Below are 19,191 nucleotides of genomic sequence, written 5' to 3'. Positions count from 1 at the left end.
GAGAGAGAGAGAGAGAGACGGAATGAATGAGAATTCCCTACCTGTTTAATTTATTGATCATATTATGCAAATGTGTCTCGGCTCATTTTCTTGGATTCATGTGCTCTGCATGTAGATGATTTCCTGCATTCTGGCTTAGTTGTGGCTTAGTTGTGGCCTGGGTTGTGTTGTGATCCATGCATCAGGCTCAATACCATGTATGAATGATGGTTCTTGGGATCAGGGCACTTAGTAAATGTATGCAACAGCTGCACCCTTCCCATGGATAAAGGGTTGGCGAAATGAGGGGTCTTTGGTGCTCCTTGAACTTGGTTATTTACTTGCAGATGTTTCATTACCCAAGTAGGTAACATCATCAGAACATCAGAAAGAGATGAGATAGTTAGATAGATGGATGGGTGGGTGGATGGATAAAGGATAGATAGATAGATAGAGATAATAGATAGATAGATGATAGATAGATAGATAGATAGATAGATAGATAGATAGATAGACATAGATAGATAGATAGATAGATAGATAGATAGATAGATAGATAGATAGATAGATACATAGATAGATAGACATAGAGATAGATAGATGATAGATGATAGATAGATAGACAGACAGACAGACAGACAGACAGACAGACAGACAGACAGGATAGATAGACATAGAGATAGATAGACATAGAGATAGATAGATAGATAGATAGATAGATAGATAGATAGATAGATAGATAGATAGATAGATAGATAGATAGATAGATAGATAGATAGATAGACATAGTGATAGATAGATAGATAGATAGATAGATAGATAGATAGATAGATAGACAGACAGACAGACAGACAGACAGACAGACAGACAGACAGACAGACAGACAGACAGACAGGATAGATAGACATAGAGATAGATAGACATAGAGATAGATAGATAGATAGATAGATAGATAGATAGATAGATAGATAGATAGATAGATAGATAGATAGACATAGTGATAGATAGATAGATAGATAGATAGATAGATAGATAGATAGATAGATAGATAGATAGATAGATAGATAGATAGATAGATAGATAGATAGATAGATAGGGGATCTATCCATAAAGGATAGATAATAGATGATAGAAAGAAACAGAAACATATTAGAGAGAGAGAGAGAGAGAGAAATATAGAGACAGTTTGTGTATAGACAGACAGACAGACAGGAGAGAGAGAGAGAGAGAGAGAAAGAGAGAGAAAGATGCATCTGTTTTTTTGGCCCCAGTGTGCCACAATAACCTGCCGTGTGTCACACCGTACTTTTTGTCGTCAAGTAAGTAAGAACCGTTTCCTTGTTCCAGCCCTTCATTTTTATTTTGTTTCCCTAAAACAATAAAATAAAAAACAGTACCAGGCAATGCATCCATTTACCGAGTGCCCTCTCGGTGCATTGTTAACACCGCAGTCCTTTTCTTGTTTCCTTGCCTAACAACAAAAACGCTGTGCGGAGGTAAGAGTTGTTTCTTGAATTATTGTGTCTCTGGCTTCTAACAATGACGTTGCATGCTTCCAAGATACAATTGTGCCGAAGTCCAAATCCTTGAGGGGACCTTTGGAGCGCCTTGACTAAATAAATAATTGATTGAATAAGGAAACCATTGGATGTGATATCTGCATGAATTAAAAATAAAGAACCTTTTATTATCACTGCCTGTTACGATGTAGATGATATACAATGTTTTCTGGGGTTATTCGTAAATGAATACACCTGTAGGCCAAAAAAAAACAGGCAAAGAAAGTTTTTTTTTATTAACCAGGCTGCTATTTTCCAAATATTGAATATATATTCCATTAACACTGAAATTTATCTGACACACACACACACACGCTACATTGAAAATATTCAGGCTATTTCTTAACATTTAAATATTTAATATGAACACGATACGTTCAAAGGCGTTCGGTTTTTCTTTCCTGCAAACCATCCTTGAATTTTTAACGATGGTTATTCCCCTGTCACTTGCTTTTCTCTTTTTTAAAATATTACTTTTAAAAAAGTATAAAAACAAGGCTGTATAAAAACAAAATGCTCCTTCCAAAACAAGGCCACTATAGAGTTTTCCTACTTGAAATCAATAGAATCATCAAACTATATGTACCACAAATCACCACCAAAATAAAAAAAAAAACAAATTACCCATATCAATAAAAAAGCTTCAATCCAAAAAAAAAATTCCCTCTGAAGAAGAAACAAAAAGGGCTATGTAGCAAATTTCAAAAACCGCTGCAGAAATATATGCAACCAAATAAAAACTGAATGCACAAATTACCACACCAAACAAGAAGAGGATCTTCTGCGCACAAATTCCAATCGTGCCTTTTATAATTTTGTGAACAATAAACTTAAAGACTCAAGATCCATCCCACCACTAAAAGAATCTAACGGCAAAGAATGTAACGATGAAACAGTTGAAGCAAACCTCTTTAACACATTCTTTGGCTCAGTCTTTGTTAACAGTGATGGCACATATCCGACATTTCCCAATCGTACCAACAATGAGTACAACAACTTAACACATATAGACTTCACAGAAGAAAATGTTGAAAAAGCTCTTCGCAAACTGAAACCATCTTTATCTATTGGGCCTGATGGACTATGTGCATACTTCTTAAAAAAACTTTCCACTAATATAGCAGAACCCCTAAGCATAATCTTTGATAAAGCTTTCACGACTGGTTCTCTTCCCAAACTTTGGTCTCTAGCCACAGTCATCCCTATCTTCAAAAAAGGAGATCCCAGCCTAGTTGAAAATTACAGACCAATCTCTCTATGCTGCGTCATCTGCAAAGTAATGGAATCTATCATCAACCAATCCATTACCCTCCACCTAGAAACAAACAACCTACTCTCTAAGAAACAATTTGGTTTCAGAAAAAAATTATCATGTAACTTACAACTTCTCCACTGCAAAAACATATGGACTACTAATCTTGATCAAGGCAAAGCAATAGATGCAATCTACATAGACTTCTGCAAAGCTATTGACTCAGTAGTACATGATAAACTTCTCCTAAAACTAAAATCCTACGGCATTTCAGGACCTCTTCACAATTGGATAACTGCTTTCCTGTCAATAGACAACAAGTGGTCAAAATTGGCAATGCCCTATCAAATCCTGTTCCTGTCAAAAGTGGCGTTCCTCAAGGACCAACGCTCTTCATACTATACTATACATAAATGATCTCTGTAACCATATCTCAAGTTATTGTGTTCTCTTTGCTGACGATGTCAAACTATTTAACGCTACTACCCTTCAAAAAGACCTTGACTTTGTATCCGATTGGTCTAAAACTTGGCAACTCCAAATCTCAACCAGCAAATGCTCAGTCTTACATATTGGAAAAAAGAACCCAAATACTAAGTATAAGCTTGATGGACATTACCTTACAGATGACCCCCACCCTGTTAAAGACCTTGGAGTTTTCATATCAAATGATCTAAGTGCCAAAGCCCACTGCAACTACATAGCAAAAAAGGCTCTAAGAGTTGTAAACCTAATTTTGCATAGCTTCTTTTCCAAAAACTCTACACTACTAACCAGAGCATACAAAACATTTGCTAGACCTATTCTTGAATACAGCTCACCTGTCTGGAACCCATACCACATCTCTGATATTAATACAATTGAACGAGTCCAGAAATATTTTACAAGAAGAGTTCTCCGCTCCTCTATAAACAACAAAATACCTTATACCACCAGACTTGAAATCCTGGGATTAGAAAACTTAGAACTCCGCCGACTCTGACAAGACCTGTGTTTAACACAGAGAATCATCTATTGCAATGTCCTTTGTGCTAAAGACTACTTCACTTCAATCGCAATAAAACAAGAGCAAACAATAGATTCAAACTTAATGTTAACTGCTTCAATCTTGATTGCAGAAAATATGACTTCTGTAACAGAGTTGTTAATGCTTGGAATAAACTACCTGACTCTGTGGTCTCTTCCCAAAATCCCCAAAGCTTTGACCAAAAACTGTCTACCCCATTCCTAAGAGGACTATAAGGGGCGTGCATAAGAGCACAAACGTGCCTACCGTTCCTGTCCTATTGTTTCCTTTCATTATATATACACTTACATGTTGTATGGTTGTTTCATGCTTATGCTTATATATACTGTTGTGACAAAATAAAAATAAAATAAAAAGGCGCATGTCTACCCTTCCACTGTTCCCAAGTCCCATCAACTCTCTCTCTGATTTGCAAAGAGCTAATTTGGTCTAATGGTTGAGGCACCAGGCTAGAAACTGGGAGATGGTGAGTTCTAGTCCTACCTTAGTATGAAAGTCAGCTGGATGACTTGGGGCCAATTATTGGGAGACTGAGAGTTCTAGTCTTGCCTTAGCACGAAAGGCAGCTGGACGACTTGGGGCCAATCACTGGGAGACTGAGAGTTCTAGTCCCACCTTAGGCACGAGAGCCAGCTGGGTGATTTGGGGCCAATCACCAGGAGCCTGGGAGTTCTAGTCCTTCCTCAGCTATGAAAGCCGGTTCGGGGACTTTGGGCCAATCGCTAGGGGTGGTGAATTCTAGTCCTACCTTAAGCACGAGAGCCATCTGGGTGATTTGGGGCCGATCATCAGGAGATTGAGAGTTCTAATCCTATCTTAGCCATAAAGCCAGCTGGGTGACTTTGGGCCAATCACCAGGAGACCATGAGTTCTAGTCCCACTTTAGACACGAGAGCCAGCTGGATGACTCTGGACAATCACCGGGACACAGTGAGTTCTAGTCCCACTTTAGGCATGAAAGCCAGCTGGGTGACTTTGGGCCAGTCCCCTTTTCTCTCAACCCAACTCACTTCACGGTTTTGACATGGGGAAAATAGGAGGCAGAAGAAGGTCTGTTGAATCTGTTCCTCGCCTTGAGTTATTCGTAAGAATAATTAAGGTGGGTATGAAATAAAAAAAACCCAGATAAAAATAAATAAAGGTGGGATGGCAGGGAAAAACCTCAGAAAGGTGATAGGTTAGACTTTATGCTGAACTGCGGCTTCCGAAAGGCTGCAGCCTGAATGCAGAGTCTCTTGATTTGCATGCTTAGGAAGTTGTTGGAGATTTGTGTATCAGGGTAAATTGGGTTGCTTCATTGATTTGCAGAGCACAGCTTAATAAGAAATCCAGAGGAAATTACGTGGCCTCTTAGCGGAGAGACAATATGAGGCTGACTTTTGAAAACTCAGAAGAAAGTTTGCTTCCTAAAATACTTCCTGGAATGTCTGTGGAGATTCTCAGTCCTCCAGGTCAAGGTTGTCCCTTTTTTCCTATTTTTCCCGAGAGGCATCTGCATTTTCTGGTTTTTCTTTGAAGAGATTTCACCTCTCGTGCAAGAAGCTTCTTCCGTTCTGACTGAAGGGTGGAGAATGGGAGGATTTATGTTCCTCGCAGACGGCTGGTCATTTGCATCCTTTTGGAGAGTTGTTGAGGCCACTTGGAGGTTTCTTTGTGTCCTCGGGGTCACCTGAGTGGGGCAAATGGGTGTGTGGAGACTTCTTGGAGATGCTGAAAGAATTGTGTTGCAGAGCTGTGCTTTCTGCAGGGTGTTTTCTGCCTCTGTCCCTTCACTGCTCAGGACAGGCGCAGGCTGTTGGGGATGAGTCTGTGTTGTCTCCATCTCAAACTGAAGTGCAAATGGTTTCTGCAGTCTGCAATTTTTTGGAAATCCATTCATACTCTCATACCATTCAAAGGACGTTCATCCACAATCTTAAAAAGATGTTGAGACTCTAGAAAGAGTGCAGAGAAGAGCAACCAAGATGATGAGGGGACTGGAGGCTAAAACATATGAGGAACGGTTGCTGGAATTGGGTATGTCTACTTTAATGAAAAGAAGGACTAGGAGTGACATGATAGCAGTGTTCCAATATCTCAGGGGCTGCCACAAAGAAGAGGGAGTCAAGCTATTCTCCAAAGCACCTGAGGGTAGAACAAGAAGCAATGGGTGGAAACTGATCAAGGAAAGAAGCAACTTAGAACTAAGGAGAAATTTCCTGACAGTTAGAACAATTAATCAGTGGAATAACTTGCCTCCAGAAGCTGTGAATGCTCCAACACTGGAAATTTTTAAGAAGATATTGGATAACCATTTGTCTGAAGTGGTGTAGGGTTTCCTGCCCGGTCAGGAGGTTGGACTAGAAGACCTTCAAGGTCCCTTCCAACTCTGCTATTATTATTATTATCCCAAAGTGCACAGTTAAATGTCTATGGAGATTCTCCATCCTCCAGGTCCTGGTTGTCCCAAAGGTGTTTTTTTTCAGGAGGCAACTGGACTTCCTTGGTTTTTCTTTGAAGATATTTTGCTTCCCATCCAAGAAGTTTCTTCAGCTCTGACCCGATGGTGGGAAGGGAAGGATTTATATTCCTTGCAGTCTGCTGGTCATTTGCATTCTTTTAGAGAGTCAGATGAATGGATTTCCAGAAAAATTGCAGATGACATGAATAATTTGCGCTGCAGTTTGAGATGCAGACAACATAGGCACCACAACAGCCGGTGCCTATCTTCAACAGGGAAGGGACACAGGGCAGAAAACATCCTGCAGAAAGCATAGCTCCGGAACACAGTCCTTTCAGCAGTTCCAAGAAGGCGCCACACACCCATTTGCAACACTCAGGTGACCCTGAGGACACAGACGAACCTCCAAGTGGCCTCAACGACTCTCTAAAAAGGATGCAAATGACCAGCTGTCTTCAAGGAATAGAAATCCTTCCATTCCCCACTATCCAGTCAGAGCTGAAGAAGCTTCATGGGTGAGAAGAGAAACATCTTCAAAAGAAATAAACAAGAAAGTCCAGTTGCCTCCTGAAAAAGCACCTTTGGGACAACCAGGACCTGGATGATGGAGAATCTCTACAGACTTTTAGCAACACAATTTGGGATGAACACCCTTGGAATGGTGTGGGAGTGAGAATGGATTTCCAGAGGGGAAAAATTGCAGACTACAGGAACCATTTGCACCACTCAGGTGATCCTGAGGACACAGATAAACCTCCAAGTGGCCTCAATGACTCTCTAAATGGATGCAAATGACCAGCTGTCTGCAATGAGTATGAATCCTTCCATTCCCCACCATCCAGTCAGAGCTGAAGAAGTTTCTTGGATGAGAAGTGAAACATCTTCAAAAGGAAAAAACAAGAAAGTCCAGTTGTCTTCTGAAAAAAAACCCAACTTTGAGAATTCCTGGAATGACTATGCAATTACACTGACCGGAAGACCACAGAGAACAATTTTTAATATTAAGAGATGAAAAAGCAATGGTCACAGTCCTTTTTTAAAAAAAAAAAAAGAGTCAGTTTCATGGAAGGGAAAAACATCTTCTAGCCAAAATTGGTACCGTATTTGTCCTATTATCAATCTACCAAAAGGGGCGCGGTGGCTTAGTGGCTAAGACACTGAGCTTGTCAATTGAAAGGTTGGCAGCTCAGCGGTTCTAATCAGATAATTATTTAGGTCTGTCTCCATGTCAGAAGTACCGCCATTTGTGGGGGACAGTAGTGGCCAAAAATTGTGGAAAACTTTTGGGGAAAGTGTATTTTTGAGGTTTGATGGCTAATAAAGCCACTTTTTTTTTTGAGTTTCAAGATAATCCTATTCCATTGCTGGAATGGCCTGGGAATAGCCCAGACCTTCACCCAAATGAACACCTATGGAGCCGACTAAAGAATCTTCTTGTTAATCAGAAGTAACCCAGCAATAAAACTCACTTAATCGAAGCCATCCTTCAATCTTGGTTTCACATGATAACAGCAGCAGAACTCAAAGACTTGGTTCACTCCATGGGAAGACGTTGTAAGGCCGCAATTCATGCTAAAAGTTACCCAACTGAGTATTAACTGACAGGGTGACCACTTTTGTATATCTCGTTTTTTCTACGTATTTTACTTTTCTTCTTTATACTGTAACTGCTGTTCTAATAGCAAATCCTTCATAAAACCTATTGCGTTACATTCTTGATTAAATGATCTTTCCATTGATATATAATTTTATGGTATTACTCCCCCCCAAAAAAGTGGTGTTATTACCGGTAGCTAGTTTTAGAAAATACACTTTTCCCAAAAGATTTCCACAATTTTGGCCACTACTGTATACAGGTAGCTCTCGACTTACAACGTTCATTTAGTGACCGTTCAAAGTTACAACAGCATTGAAAAAAGCGACTTATGACCGTTTTTCCCACTTACAACCGTTGAAACATCTCCATGGCCACATGATCAGCAGTTGGACTCATATTTATGACAGTTGTAGTGTCCCGGGGTCATGTGATCCCCTTTTGCAACCTTCTGATGAGTCAACGGGAAAGCCAGATTCACTTAACAACCGGGTTACTAACTGAAGTGATTCATTTAATAACTGGCAAGAAAGGGCGTAAAATGGAGCAAAATTCAACTCAACTCAGCTCAAAATGTCGGGCTGTCCATTGTGGTTGTAAATCGAGGACTACCTGTGTTACATTCTAGGTCAGGGATGGCTAACCTTTTTGCCATCGCGTAGCAGAAAAGGATGGGGGGGTGGGTCACACGTGTGCATGCCCACACCCATAATTCTATGTGTCCCACCCCTGCGTGCACGACACCCCGGTTCCTAGCATGCAATAGCCGGGTAGGCCTGTTTTTCTCTCTCCCCAAGCTCCAGAGCCTTTCTAGGAGTCTGGGGAGGGTGAAAAACGACCTTCCCCACCCCCTTGGAGGTCCTCCAGAGGCTGAAAAGGGCCCATTTGTCAACTTCTGGTGCGACTGGAAGGACCGTTTTTTGCTGTCCCCAGCCTCCAGGGCCTCTCTAGGAGTCTGGGGAGAGTGAAAACGGCCTTCCCCACCCACTCAGAGGTCCTCTGGATGCCAGAAATGGGCCATTTTTGGCCTCTGGAGGACCTCCGAGGGGGTGAGGAAGGCCGTTTTCACCTTCCCCAGTCTCCTAGAGAGGCCCTGGAGGCTGGGGACAGCAAAAAACGGTCCTTCACCACCACCACCACCTCCCCAAGGCCCTCCAGAGGCAGGAAACAGCCTGTTTCCCTACTTCTGGTGGGCCCAAGGCCCAAAAACCAGCTGGCCGGCACGCACATGCGCACCGGAGGTGAGCTTGCGTGCTCACTAATATGGCTACACGTGCCACCTGTGGCGTTTGTGCCATAGGTTCGCCATCATGGTTCTAGGTGCTTCTGTCTGAGATGAACAGAATTGTTGCCTGCACCAAACACTTCCTAACATCTTTCGAGAATGCAAATTGGATTTATGGCCCTAATAAACGGGAGAACTCTTCCTTGAGTTTCCAAGGCCTCCTTTGTAAAACTTCCATCCATCAGCTTCAAACACTTGCAAGTTGTGATAAAAGGCTGCACACGCCCAGAGGAAAATGGATTACATTTATTGATAAACACTGGATGCATCACTCCAACAAATTATTTGAGTCGCTCATTAATTGCACGGAGTAAAATGGCACATTTCTCAACCACATTAACTCTTCAGAAGTCACTTCTCTTTCTTCTTCCAAAGGTTTAATATCAGCTGCCTGGGAATTGGTGTTTTTTTTTTCCCAATAGAAAAATTAGCTATCTCTGGACCCAAAAGTGCTAACACTCATCACTGGTGTATATCCTTGTGTTCCAGCTGACACTATTATTAGACTAAAAGTGAATTGTCTCAATCTTTGGTCACCACACTATAAAAAAGATGTTGAGACTCTAGAAAGAGTGCAGAGAAGAGCAACCAGGATGATGAGGGGACTGGAAGATAAAACTTACGATGAACGGTTGCAGAAACTGGGCATGGCTAGTCTGGTGAAGAGGAGGACCAGGGGAGACATGATAGCAGTCTTCCAGTATTTGAGGGGCTTCCATAGAGAGGAGGGGGTCAAGCTATTTTCCAAGGCACCCGAAGGCCAGACAAGGAATAATGGATGGAAACTGATCAAGGAGAGATTCAACCTAGAAATAAGGAGAAATTTCCTGACAGTAAGAACAATCAACTGATGGAACAGACGTTGCCTTCGGAAGTTGTGGGAGCTTCATCACTGGAGGCTTTCAAGAAGAAACTGGGCTGCCATCTGTCAGAAATGGTGTAGGTCTCCTGCTTGGCCAGGGGGTTGGACTAGATGACCTACAAGGTCCCTTCCAACTCTGTTATTCTGTAATCTTCCTTGTGCCAGCGTTACGGAAGGTAGCCTTAATGTCACCTTATTTTCTGAGAAGGCAGAGAAAACTTAATATATGGACCACATTTACACATCGTTTGCATTCCTGTGCTGCCTTTCCTGTTGGGTTATTTCTGTCAAGATTGGCTCTTCAGCCCCAGCATTTATTTCATAAAAGCACCTAGGCCTGAGGCCTTCATGCCTCTGATACAGTAATAGGTTTGTTCTGATATGAACTAATTTTTGAAGCACTTTTCTGTGGAGCGCTGGGCCCTGACTCCTTTCATTCAAGGTCACAAAAAAATAGATAAGGTCATAGTTTAAACAGGAAGAATTTATTTTAAAAAATTATGCACAGTTTCAAATGGCGCCACCTGAAGCAAACGCTTTGGCCTTAACATCCCATAGGATCAAACGGAAGTCTCTTTTTAAAAAAGTCATTTAAATCTTAAAGGTTTTATAGTACCATGATTATTATATTTAATCATAGTTTCAACTGGGAAACTGTGAGGATCCTGGACCAAGCTAAGTCCAAGAACGCTAGAGTGTTCCTGGAAGCCCATCATACTGACAAATCGGCCATCAACAGGCACATAGAGATAAGCAACATCTACATGCCGTTCAAAAGAATAGCAGACCAGAATAAAAGAATTGGAAGGGATCTTGGAGGTCTTTGAGTCCAATCAGTGGTGAAATCTAAACCGGTTTGCTACCGGTTCGCTGGCTGCGCATGCATGCTGTGCACCAAAAGAAGGCTTGAGAAGCTAGGTAGAACCGCATGGGGGGATCAGCTGTGCGACGCGGTTTAGCTTTGCTAAGCGGATCCCTCCTCCCTCGCTATTCTACTTACCTTCCCAAGGTAAGTGCCTTTTGGTGCCTAGTGAGCATATGCGTGCACAGCATGTGCCAAAAGAAGGCTCAGGAAGGTAGGTAGAACAGCGATGGGGGGATCAGTGTGCCACACGACTTAACTTTGCTAGAAAGCAGGATTTCCTGCTTTCTAGCAAAGCTAAACCGTGCGGCACAACTGATCATCGGAAATACTGGTTTGCAGGAATCGGTAGCTTTTTTTAACTACCGGTTCGACTGAACCGGTAGCCTTTTTTTTTTACTACCAGTTCGCCCGAACCGGTAGCATTTCACCCTTGAGTCTAACCCCCTGCTTAGGCAGGAAACCTTATACCATTTCAGACAAATGGTTGTCCAATCTCTTCTTAAAAACTTCCAGTGTTGGAGCATTCACCACTTCTGGAAGCATGTTCTTTCACTGATTAATTGTTCTCACTGTCAGGAAATTTCTCCTTAATCCCAGGTTGCTTCTCTCCTTGATTAGTTTCCATCGGCTGCTTCTCATCTTGTCTTCAGATGCTTTGGAGAATAATTTGACCCCCTTCTTCTTTGTGGCAGCCCCTGAGATATTGGAAGACTGCTATCATAGTCCTTCTTTTCATTAAACTAGACCTACCCAATTCTAGCAACTCTTCTTCTTGAGACAATCGAAAACAGTACCTCTTTGCCAGCAATCAATACCCAGATAAACTGAGAATAACACCAAGATTAAAACCAGACCAACAGTCAAGCAGTAAACAATATCCCAGTCAAGGAACTGACAACTGGAGACAAGCAATCAAAGCCTAACCAAGAAGTTCTATGGAGATTGTCAGTCATCCAAGCCATGGTTGTCCCAAAAGTGCTTTTTTCAAGAGGCAAGTGGACTTTCTGGTTTTCCTTTGAAGATGTTTCGCTTCTCATCCGAGAATATTTCCACTGACAGGAAAGCCACTTTCATGCGAACAGAGAGCCAACCTCACTCCCCTTGTCTCACTGATAATATTACCTAGCTGGGTAATGAAATGTCTCCAAAAAACCCCAACCAAGCTCAGAGAGAAACAAGGACCCCACAGCCCTCCTCCTCCTCCTCCTCCTCCTCCACCTCCTCCTCCTCCTCCTCCCCACCACAAACCCAACTCCTTTTTAGCACTGATGATGTTACCTAGTTGGGTAATTAAATGTCTGCAAGGAAACAACCCAGCTCAGAGAGCAACAAGGACCCCAGAGTACAACAATTAGTTGAATGACATCCCCTAATATAGATTATTATTCCTAACGCTATTTCTCTTGGAGAAACATTTTTTGGTTGTCATTTAGATGAAGAATTTAAGGTTTCCAGTAAAGCACTTTCAACATCCTAGCTACATACCTAAAATTTTAGGCCGAAACTAAAACCGCCTCTGAGGTTTTGCACCCTCTTCTTTCTGTTTTTCCCCTTCAGTCTGCCACCCTTCTCCCCAAATCAAAATAGATATTGAGCAAGAAAGGGTAGAACCCTCCTAAAGCGGCTGAAGAAAAATCATTGTCTCTCCGAAGCGCTTGATTTTTTTACCATAACTTTGTCAGACTCTACTGAAAGGTATTTCCGTGTGGGTTAACACATCCCTCCTAAGAATCTCTAACGTCCCAAAATGTACTTGGGTCACCAGAATGCCAAAGAGAGAGACCCAAGATTAGGCTTGGGAAAAAATATCAGCTTTTATTTGTACAAAGAATTTGTACAAATTTGTACCATACCACTACATACTGTTGTGACTCGTCCTCCCTCCTCTCCTCAGCCGGGCCCCTCCCATCTCCAACCGGGCCTGTTATCAGACCCTGAGTCTGATAATGAAGATGAACGGCCTGTCATGCCTCCAGCCCCCGGCCCTGGCCCCATGCCCGGAGAGGATTCCAGGAGTGAAAGGACAAGCCTGATAATCCTCACTCATACGGCGTGTGTTCCTTTGGCTCAGCTGTCAGAGGAAGCCAGCCAGGGCTTGAATTAGTGACAGCAGATCCAGCTGAAGACAATTCAGTGTGGGAGGACCCTCACTTCCGGAGATCTGAGAGGCGACGCCAGCAGAAGGAGGGGTGGGGCAGGCCTGGATAAATGCTGAGTCATGGAGCCACACCCCACAGCCTATATAAAGGACCTGCTTTTGGCATTCCAACCTTGAGTCAAGCAAAGTCTCATCTAGTTTGCTGATACCGGACTCTATCGCTGAAGTCACAACTTGGACTCCTACCTGCCCTGATAAACCTCGAAGGGACTTGGCAAGCTGCAGAGGCTTCGTTGCCAAGTTTGCCACGGACTTCCTTGACTCGTTCGTCAGAGTGGGGGGTGGGACACGACACATACAAAGAAAGCACATGCAGTGAAAGCAGGGGTGAAATGTTACCGGTTCGAACTTGTTCGGTTGAACCGTTATTTCTGACGATCAGCTAGGTGACGATCAGCTGTGACGCACGATTTATATTAGCTAGAATCATTGGATTTCCTGCTTTCTAGCTAATCTAAATCACATGGCACAGTGGATCCCCCACCCCCGCTCTTCTACTTACCTTTGCAGACTCGGAAGGCTTCAAAATATTCCTTTTTTTTAATGCTGTGTGGGTGCCTCAGGCGTGCATGTGCGCACGCTCGGTAGCAGACTCACAGAACCGGTAGCAGACTTCAGAGGATTTCACCCTTGAGTAAAAGGCCACACCTTGGGCAAGGTATGGCGTCCTTTTATACCTTCAGAGACATCAGCTTAGTATCCAATTCTGCCCCCCTGGCTCAGGCCTTCCATGCAGCAAGGAACAGGGGGGCTGAGTGCTTAGCAACAGAGGGGCTGGGTACTTAGCAACACAGGTATTTGCCCAATGTAACCCTGCCAAACCATAACATATCCCACTTTTTGAGATATCCACCAGGCACAGAGTTGTACAAAAAAACAAGATAGCAGATCAGTGGTAGAAGCAATTCCAATTCTTAGCAGAGCAATTCTTACAGAAGCAAAACAGCAAGTCAAACCAATTCTACTGATTCTACTATTACATCCCACTAATTCTACCTAATCTATTATTATTATATCCCTTCAAATCAAATTAGCGTGAAACTTAAACCTAACATCACCAAGGCACCATCCTCATTTGGAACTGGACATTAATAATGCATCTCCATCAGAAGTGCCAAATAAAACATTGTTTTTTTAATTAGCTGGACAAAACGGTACGTAGCAACTTTCAAAGGGAGCGAATTGAGTTCAGGAACTGGAATTTTGCTTCAGCCAGGACTAATGAAGTAAGCTTTGGGTTTTGTCGTGTTTTTTGTTTTTGTTTTAGGAACTCAGGAATGCTCACAGCGAGCAGCTAATGGGGATCAGGAGGGAAGAAGAGATGGACATGTCGGACGACGACAGCGGTGAAAATCCCAGTAATAAGAAGCTGAGGATGGAGGATTCAGGTAAAATTCCAATTCCTTCCCTCTTTTATTTCTGAAACATAGATAGTCCTCGATTTACGGCCACAATCTTTTTCTCAGGGTTCAAAAAAGGGCCAGATGGTGGCTGCAATCAAGGACTATGGGTTCCATCTTGAATTTATTTTTGGCTTTCCTCTTTGTGGATGCACCTGGAAGGGGTGCGTATGTGCCAGTTTAATGCAGGTAATCCTTGACTTACGACCACAACTGGAGCCCAACATTTCTGTTGCTAAGTGAGATATTCACTAAGTGAGTTTTGCTCCACTTTACGACCTTACACGACTTGTTAAGTGAATATGGCTTCCCCATGGGTTTTGCTTGTCAGAAGGCTGCAAAACGGGGATCACGTGACCCTGGGACACAGCAACCGTCATAAATACGAGACAGTTGCTGGCCATCTGAATTTTGATCACGTGAACTGGGGGATGCCGCCATGAAAAACAGTCGTAAGTCATGTGTTTCACTGTCGTTACGTCAAATGGTCACTAAATGAATCGTCGTAAGTCGAGGACTACCGTCCTTGAACCCCTGAGAGATCCAGTCAAATGGGATGTTTACTTTCCATGGTTTTATGGCGGAGAACTGTGCCGCAAGATCCATATTTTTAAGAGGAAGAGGGCCCCCCCCTCACGGATTATAATTCCTGTGCTGGAAACGGATTCGATTTTCGCAGATCTGATCTAGCGGATATACAACTTGACGCGTCTGGGCGAAAGATCAATAAAAGGATTCTGTGTGGAGAAAATGCCATCTTTGTGGAGGAGGGAAAAAAAGCTTTGTACGGGTTTATGGTTGTAGCTAATAAAAAGAACAATCTAGAAAAAGGACCCGGGGCAGCCTATTGATCTGCGAACAACTATTTGATGTGGAACCACTCCAGGTATAACCCTTCTTATGTTCTCCTGTTATTTGCAGGGTCCCCCACTTATTTCTTGCACGGGAACAGGTCAATAATGAATTGTCGTTTTTTCAGCATAGAACCGGAAAGGGTTTTCCTGTTTTATTTCCCTCAGTGCTGGGATATTTCTGTCAGTCTGATCAGAGCAAAAATGCGCTCATAGAACGCAGAATCATAGGGTTGGATGTTGTGACCGAGGCCCAAGTAGTGATTACCAAACACAGTTCAGGCCTGAACAAACTTAGTTTATTAAAACAGTTGAGAATTAATTCATTCTCAGCTTAGTCCAAAACAATTTCTTCATAAACAGTCCTGCGGCTTTATCACCAACCTTTGTTGTCTTTGGCAACCTGCCAAAGGCTTTTCTTGGCAAAAACCCCACAAAGTTCAAGAGACGCTGACAAGAAGCAATGGAATCAAGGTTGCTTTCCTACAAAGAACCCAACGGCTCATTGCTGGTCTTTTAAGCCTTATTGGGAGGGGCCAATCATCTCCTGGCCTTACTCCCGAGTTGTCCTTTTTGCTTCAGCTGCTTTTACCTTCTGGCAGTTCTTCTCATGCATGTGCTAGGAACAAGCTCCTTCTGTTCCTCTGCCTCTCTGCTGTCTGTCTCTGGAGGCTCCGGAGTCCGCGCATCACTCCCAGATGGCCCTGGTCCCATCTCTGCCTCTGATGCAAAGCCCTCATCTGGGTCTTCCCTGACTCCAGGACTGGCCCATCATCCTCCCCAGCCTCCTCACTGTCCGACTCCGCTGCCAGGTTCGCAGGCTGGTGGCGGACCACAACATTGGAAGGGACCTTAGAGGTCTTCTAGTCACCAACCCACCACCTTCTCCTCCTCCTCCTCTTCCACTTCTTCTTCCTCCTCTTCCTCTTCCTTGCCCTCCTCCCCCCTCTTCCTCCTGTCTCCAATATCTGCTAAGTATTGTACCTGGAAGAATCTCCACAGGGAATGTCATAAGCAAGCAACAGGTTAGCTGTACTTCATAAATCCAGAGAATGCCTCTGTGAGCAATTCTCGTGCTGCAAGTGATTTCAGCAAGGATATTGTTTTTTTGTTTCTTTTTTGCATTTATATCCCGCCCTTCTCCGAAGACTCAGGGCGGCTTACACTGTGTTAAGCAATAGTCTTCATCCCATTTGTATATTTATATACAAAGTCAACTTATTGCCCCCAACAATCTGGGTCCTCATTTTACCTACCTTATAAAGGATGGAAGGCTGAGTCAACCTTGGGCCTGGTGGGACTAGAACCTGCAGTAATTGCAAGCAGCTGTGTTAATAACAGACAGACTTAGTCTGCTGAGCCACCAGAGGCCCTTTCATTTGAGAGAGTGTTTCTTCATGAGCAACTAGTTGGATATAATTGTCCACTCCGTTAACTCTTGCTATACTCAACTGATTTCACTGGCGGTTTAGAGGCTACTCTTAATTAATGTAAAGGAGGACTAGGGGTAACATAGTAGCTGTCTTCCAAAATTTGAGGGGCTGCCACAAAGAATAGGATTGACCTATTCTATGAAGCACCTGAAGGCAGGACAAGAAGCAACGGATGGAAACTAATCAAGGAGAGAAGCAACTTGGAATTAAGGAGAAACTTCCTAACAGTGAGAACGATTAACCAGTGGAACAACTTGCCACCAGAAGCTGTGAATGCTCCAACACTGGAAGCTTTTAAGAAAAGATTGGACATCCATTTGTCTGAAATGGTATAGGGCAGGGGTCTCCAAACTTGGCAACTTTAAGACTTGTGAACTTCAACTCCCAGAATTCCTCAGCCAACTTTGAGGAGGAGGAGGACTGTGGGGCCCTTGGTGTTCTCTGAACTTGGTTGTTTTCTTGCAGATGTTTCATGACCCAACTAGGTAGCATCAGCAATGCTAGAAGGAGAGTGGGTTTGTAGAGAGGAGGAGGAGGAAGAGGAGGCGGCAGACGATGACGACTGTGGGTTCCTTAGTGCTCTCTATGCTTGGTGGTTTTCTTGGAGACGTTTCATTACCAAACTAGGTAACATCATCAGTGCTGCAAGGGAGTTGGGGTTTGCTCTTACTCAAGAATCAACCATGCTCAGAGAGCACCAAAAACCCCACAGTTCAACCTTCAGCTGCAAATATTCTCTTTTATCAGAAATAAATTTGTCTGTACCTAATCAATGTGTGTGTGTTTTTATGCCTAATTTGTTTTGCTTTAAAATTAGAACATTGCATGGACTATTTTGATTGCCTCGTGGCTGAAAAGTTGCGCTTAAATTTCCTTTCCTGGAGCTGTTTGCTTTACTTTAGCTAATCTGGCTTATATAAGGGGGGGGGGGGAAAATAGGCTTTAAAGAAGAAAGTTCATGGAATAGGTTATCTGAAATTCACAGCAGCCGCACTAGCTTGGAAGCTGAGGGCGGGGACAGCAGACGAGCGAAAGGTTTAAACTTGCAGATTAGAAAAATGGGGAGAAAAACATATCGTCCTTTTTTTTTGGTCCCCCTGAATATGCAGACAAATTATTTTTGAAACAATTTCTGGCCAAGAATTAGGGCACGAAAGGTGAATCGGCGATTGTGTGACAGCCGCTGTTGACGAAGGGACCTGAATGAAGAAAAAAACAAAACAAAACCCAGGAATGGCCACTAGCTGAGGTACACAGCAAGCCAGTTAGCTAGATTAAATAAAAACACGAAAATGAAATTTCTGAGCACGGAAGCATATTCAGAACGCTTTATATAAAAAAAGAAAAAGCAACAACACCATCATCCCATCCATTAAACGTTGGTCCAAATGCCGTCTCGTGGGTTCTCATTTCCCTGCCTACTGGCACCAAGTCCTAAAACGAAGGACTGTGAAGTATAATTTCGAGAATTATTGAAGTGCAGCTGTTTGCGCATTGCTGGCTGGAAAGATTTTTCACCCCCTTAGGATAGATCTGTAATTTCCCGTGTAATGAAAAGGTGGTATTGTTACGCTGCTTAATGCAGCCGGGCCACACAGAAGTTCTCTTATTACAACGGCAGTAAGCGAAAGGCTTTGGCAGGAAACGCAGGATGGTGTTCCTCAACTTACAATTGTTTGTTTAGTGACCGTTCGAAGTGACAAGAAAGGAGAATATGGGTAGCTCGGGGTTGACGTGAGGGATCCTTTGTGGTCTCTGAGCTTGCTTGTTTTCTCGCAGACGTTTCGTTAGTGAAATAGCTTTGGGAATAATAATCTATATTTGGGAATGTCATTCATCTAATTGTACTCTGGGGTCCTTGGTGCTCTCTGAGCTTGCTTGTTTTCTTCCAGACGTTTCATTACCCAACTAGGCAACATCATCAGTGCTAGAAGGGAGTTGGGTTTACAGGGAGGAGGAGGAGAACTGTGAGGGTCCTTCCTCCTCCTCCTCCTCCTCCTTCCCTTCCCCTTCACAATCCCCATTCCCTTCTAGCGCTGATGATGTTACCTAGTTGCCTAATGAAATGTCTACAAGAAAACAAGCAAGCTCAGAGAGCACCAAGGACCAAGTGGTGGGATTCACTGGTTGTAACAACCGGTTCGCTTTGCGCACCATCTGGAGGCCGGAAATGTGCCCATTTTTGGACTTCCAGTACTTCCGGTAGGCACATTTTTCAGCCTCCCAAGACTCCATAGGCTTTCCTGGAGCCTCTGGGAAGGCGAAAATGGCTCCAGAGGCCCTCCAGAGGCTGGAAATGGGCCTGTTTCCAGACTTCTGGTAGGCCCAGAACCTCCGCACGCACCTTGCACTTACCTGGCATCCAAAACAGCCCGCGTAGAGACTACTGAGAGGGGCTGGGTGAGTTGGGCGGGATCAGCCAATCCTTGGAACATCCGGTTCGCCTGAACCGACGCAAACCGCCTGAATCCCACCCCTGCAAGGAA

The 19,191-nt window shown here is 43.4% G+C and overlaps 1 protein-coding gene across 9 annotated transcripts in view; it reads left to right on the top strand.

The window, feature by feature from the left end:
- Window positions 1–19,191, top strand: part of ENOX1 (ecto-NOX disulfide-thiol exchanger 1) — a 550,463-nt gene that overhangs the window by 428,905 nt on the left and 102,367 nt on the right. For all 9 annotated transcript variants that reach the window (XM_058185666.1, XM_058185657.1, XM_058185665.1 and 6 more), the window contains one exon: window positions 14,289–14,409. In XM_058185666.1, coding sequence (XP_058041649.1) covers window positions 14,289–14,409 — 121 coding nt within the window. The remainder of the gene's footprint in view (window positions 1–14,288; window positions 14,410–19,191) is intronic.

This window comes from Ahaetulla prasina, chromosome 5 (genome assembly GCF_028640845.1).
Source record: "Ahaetulla prasina isolate Xishuangbanna chromosome 5, ASM2864084v1, whole genome shotgun sequence".
Taxonomy (NCBI): Eukaryota; Metazoa; Chordata; class Lepidosauria; order Squamata; family Colubridae; genus Ahaetulla; species Ahaetulla prasina.
This window is presented reverse-complemented; position numbering and strand designations above follow the sequence as displayed.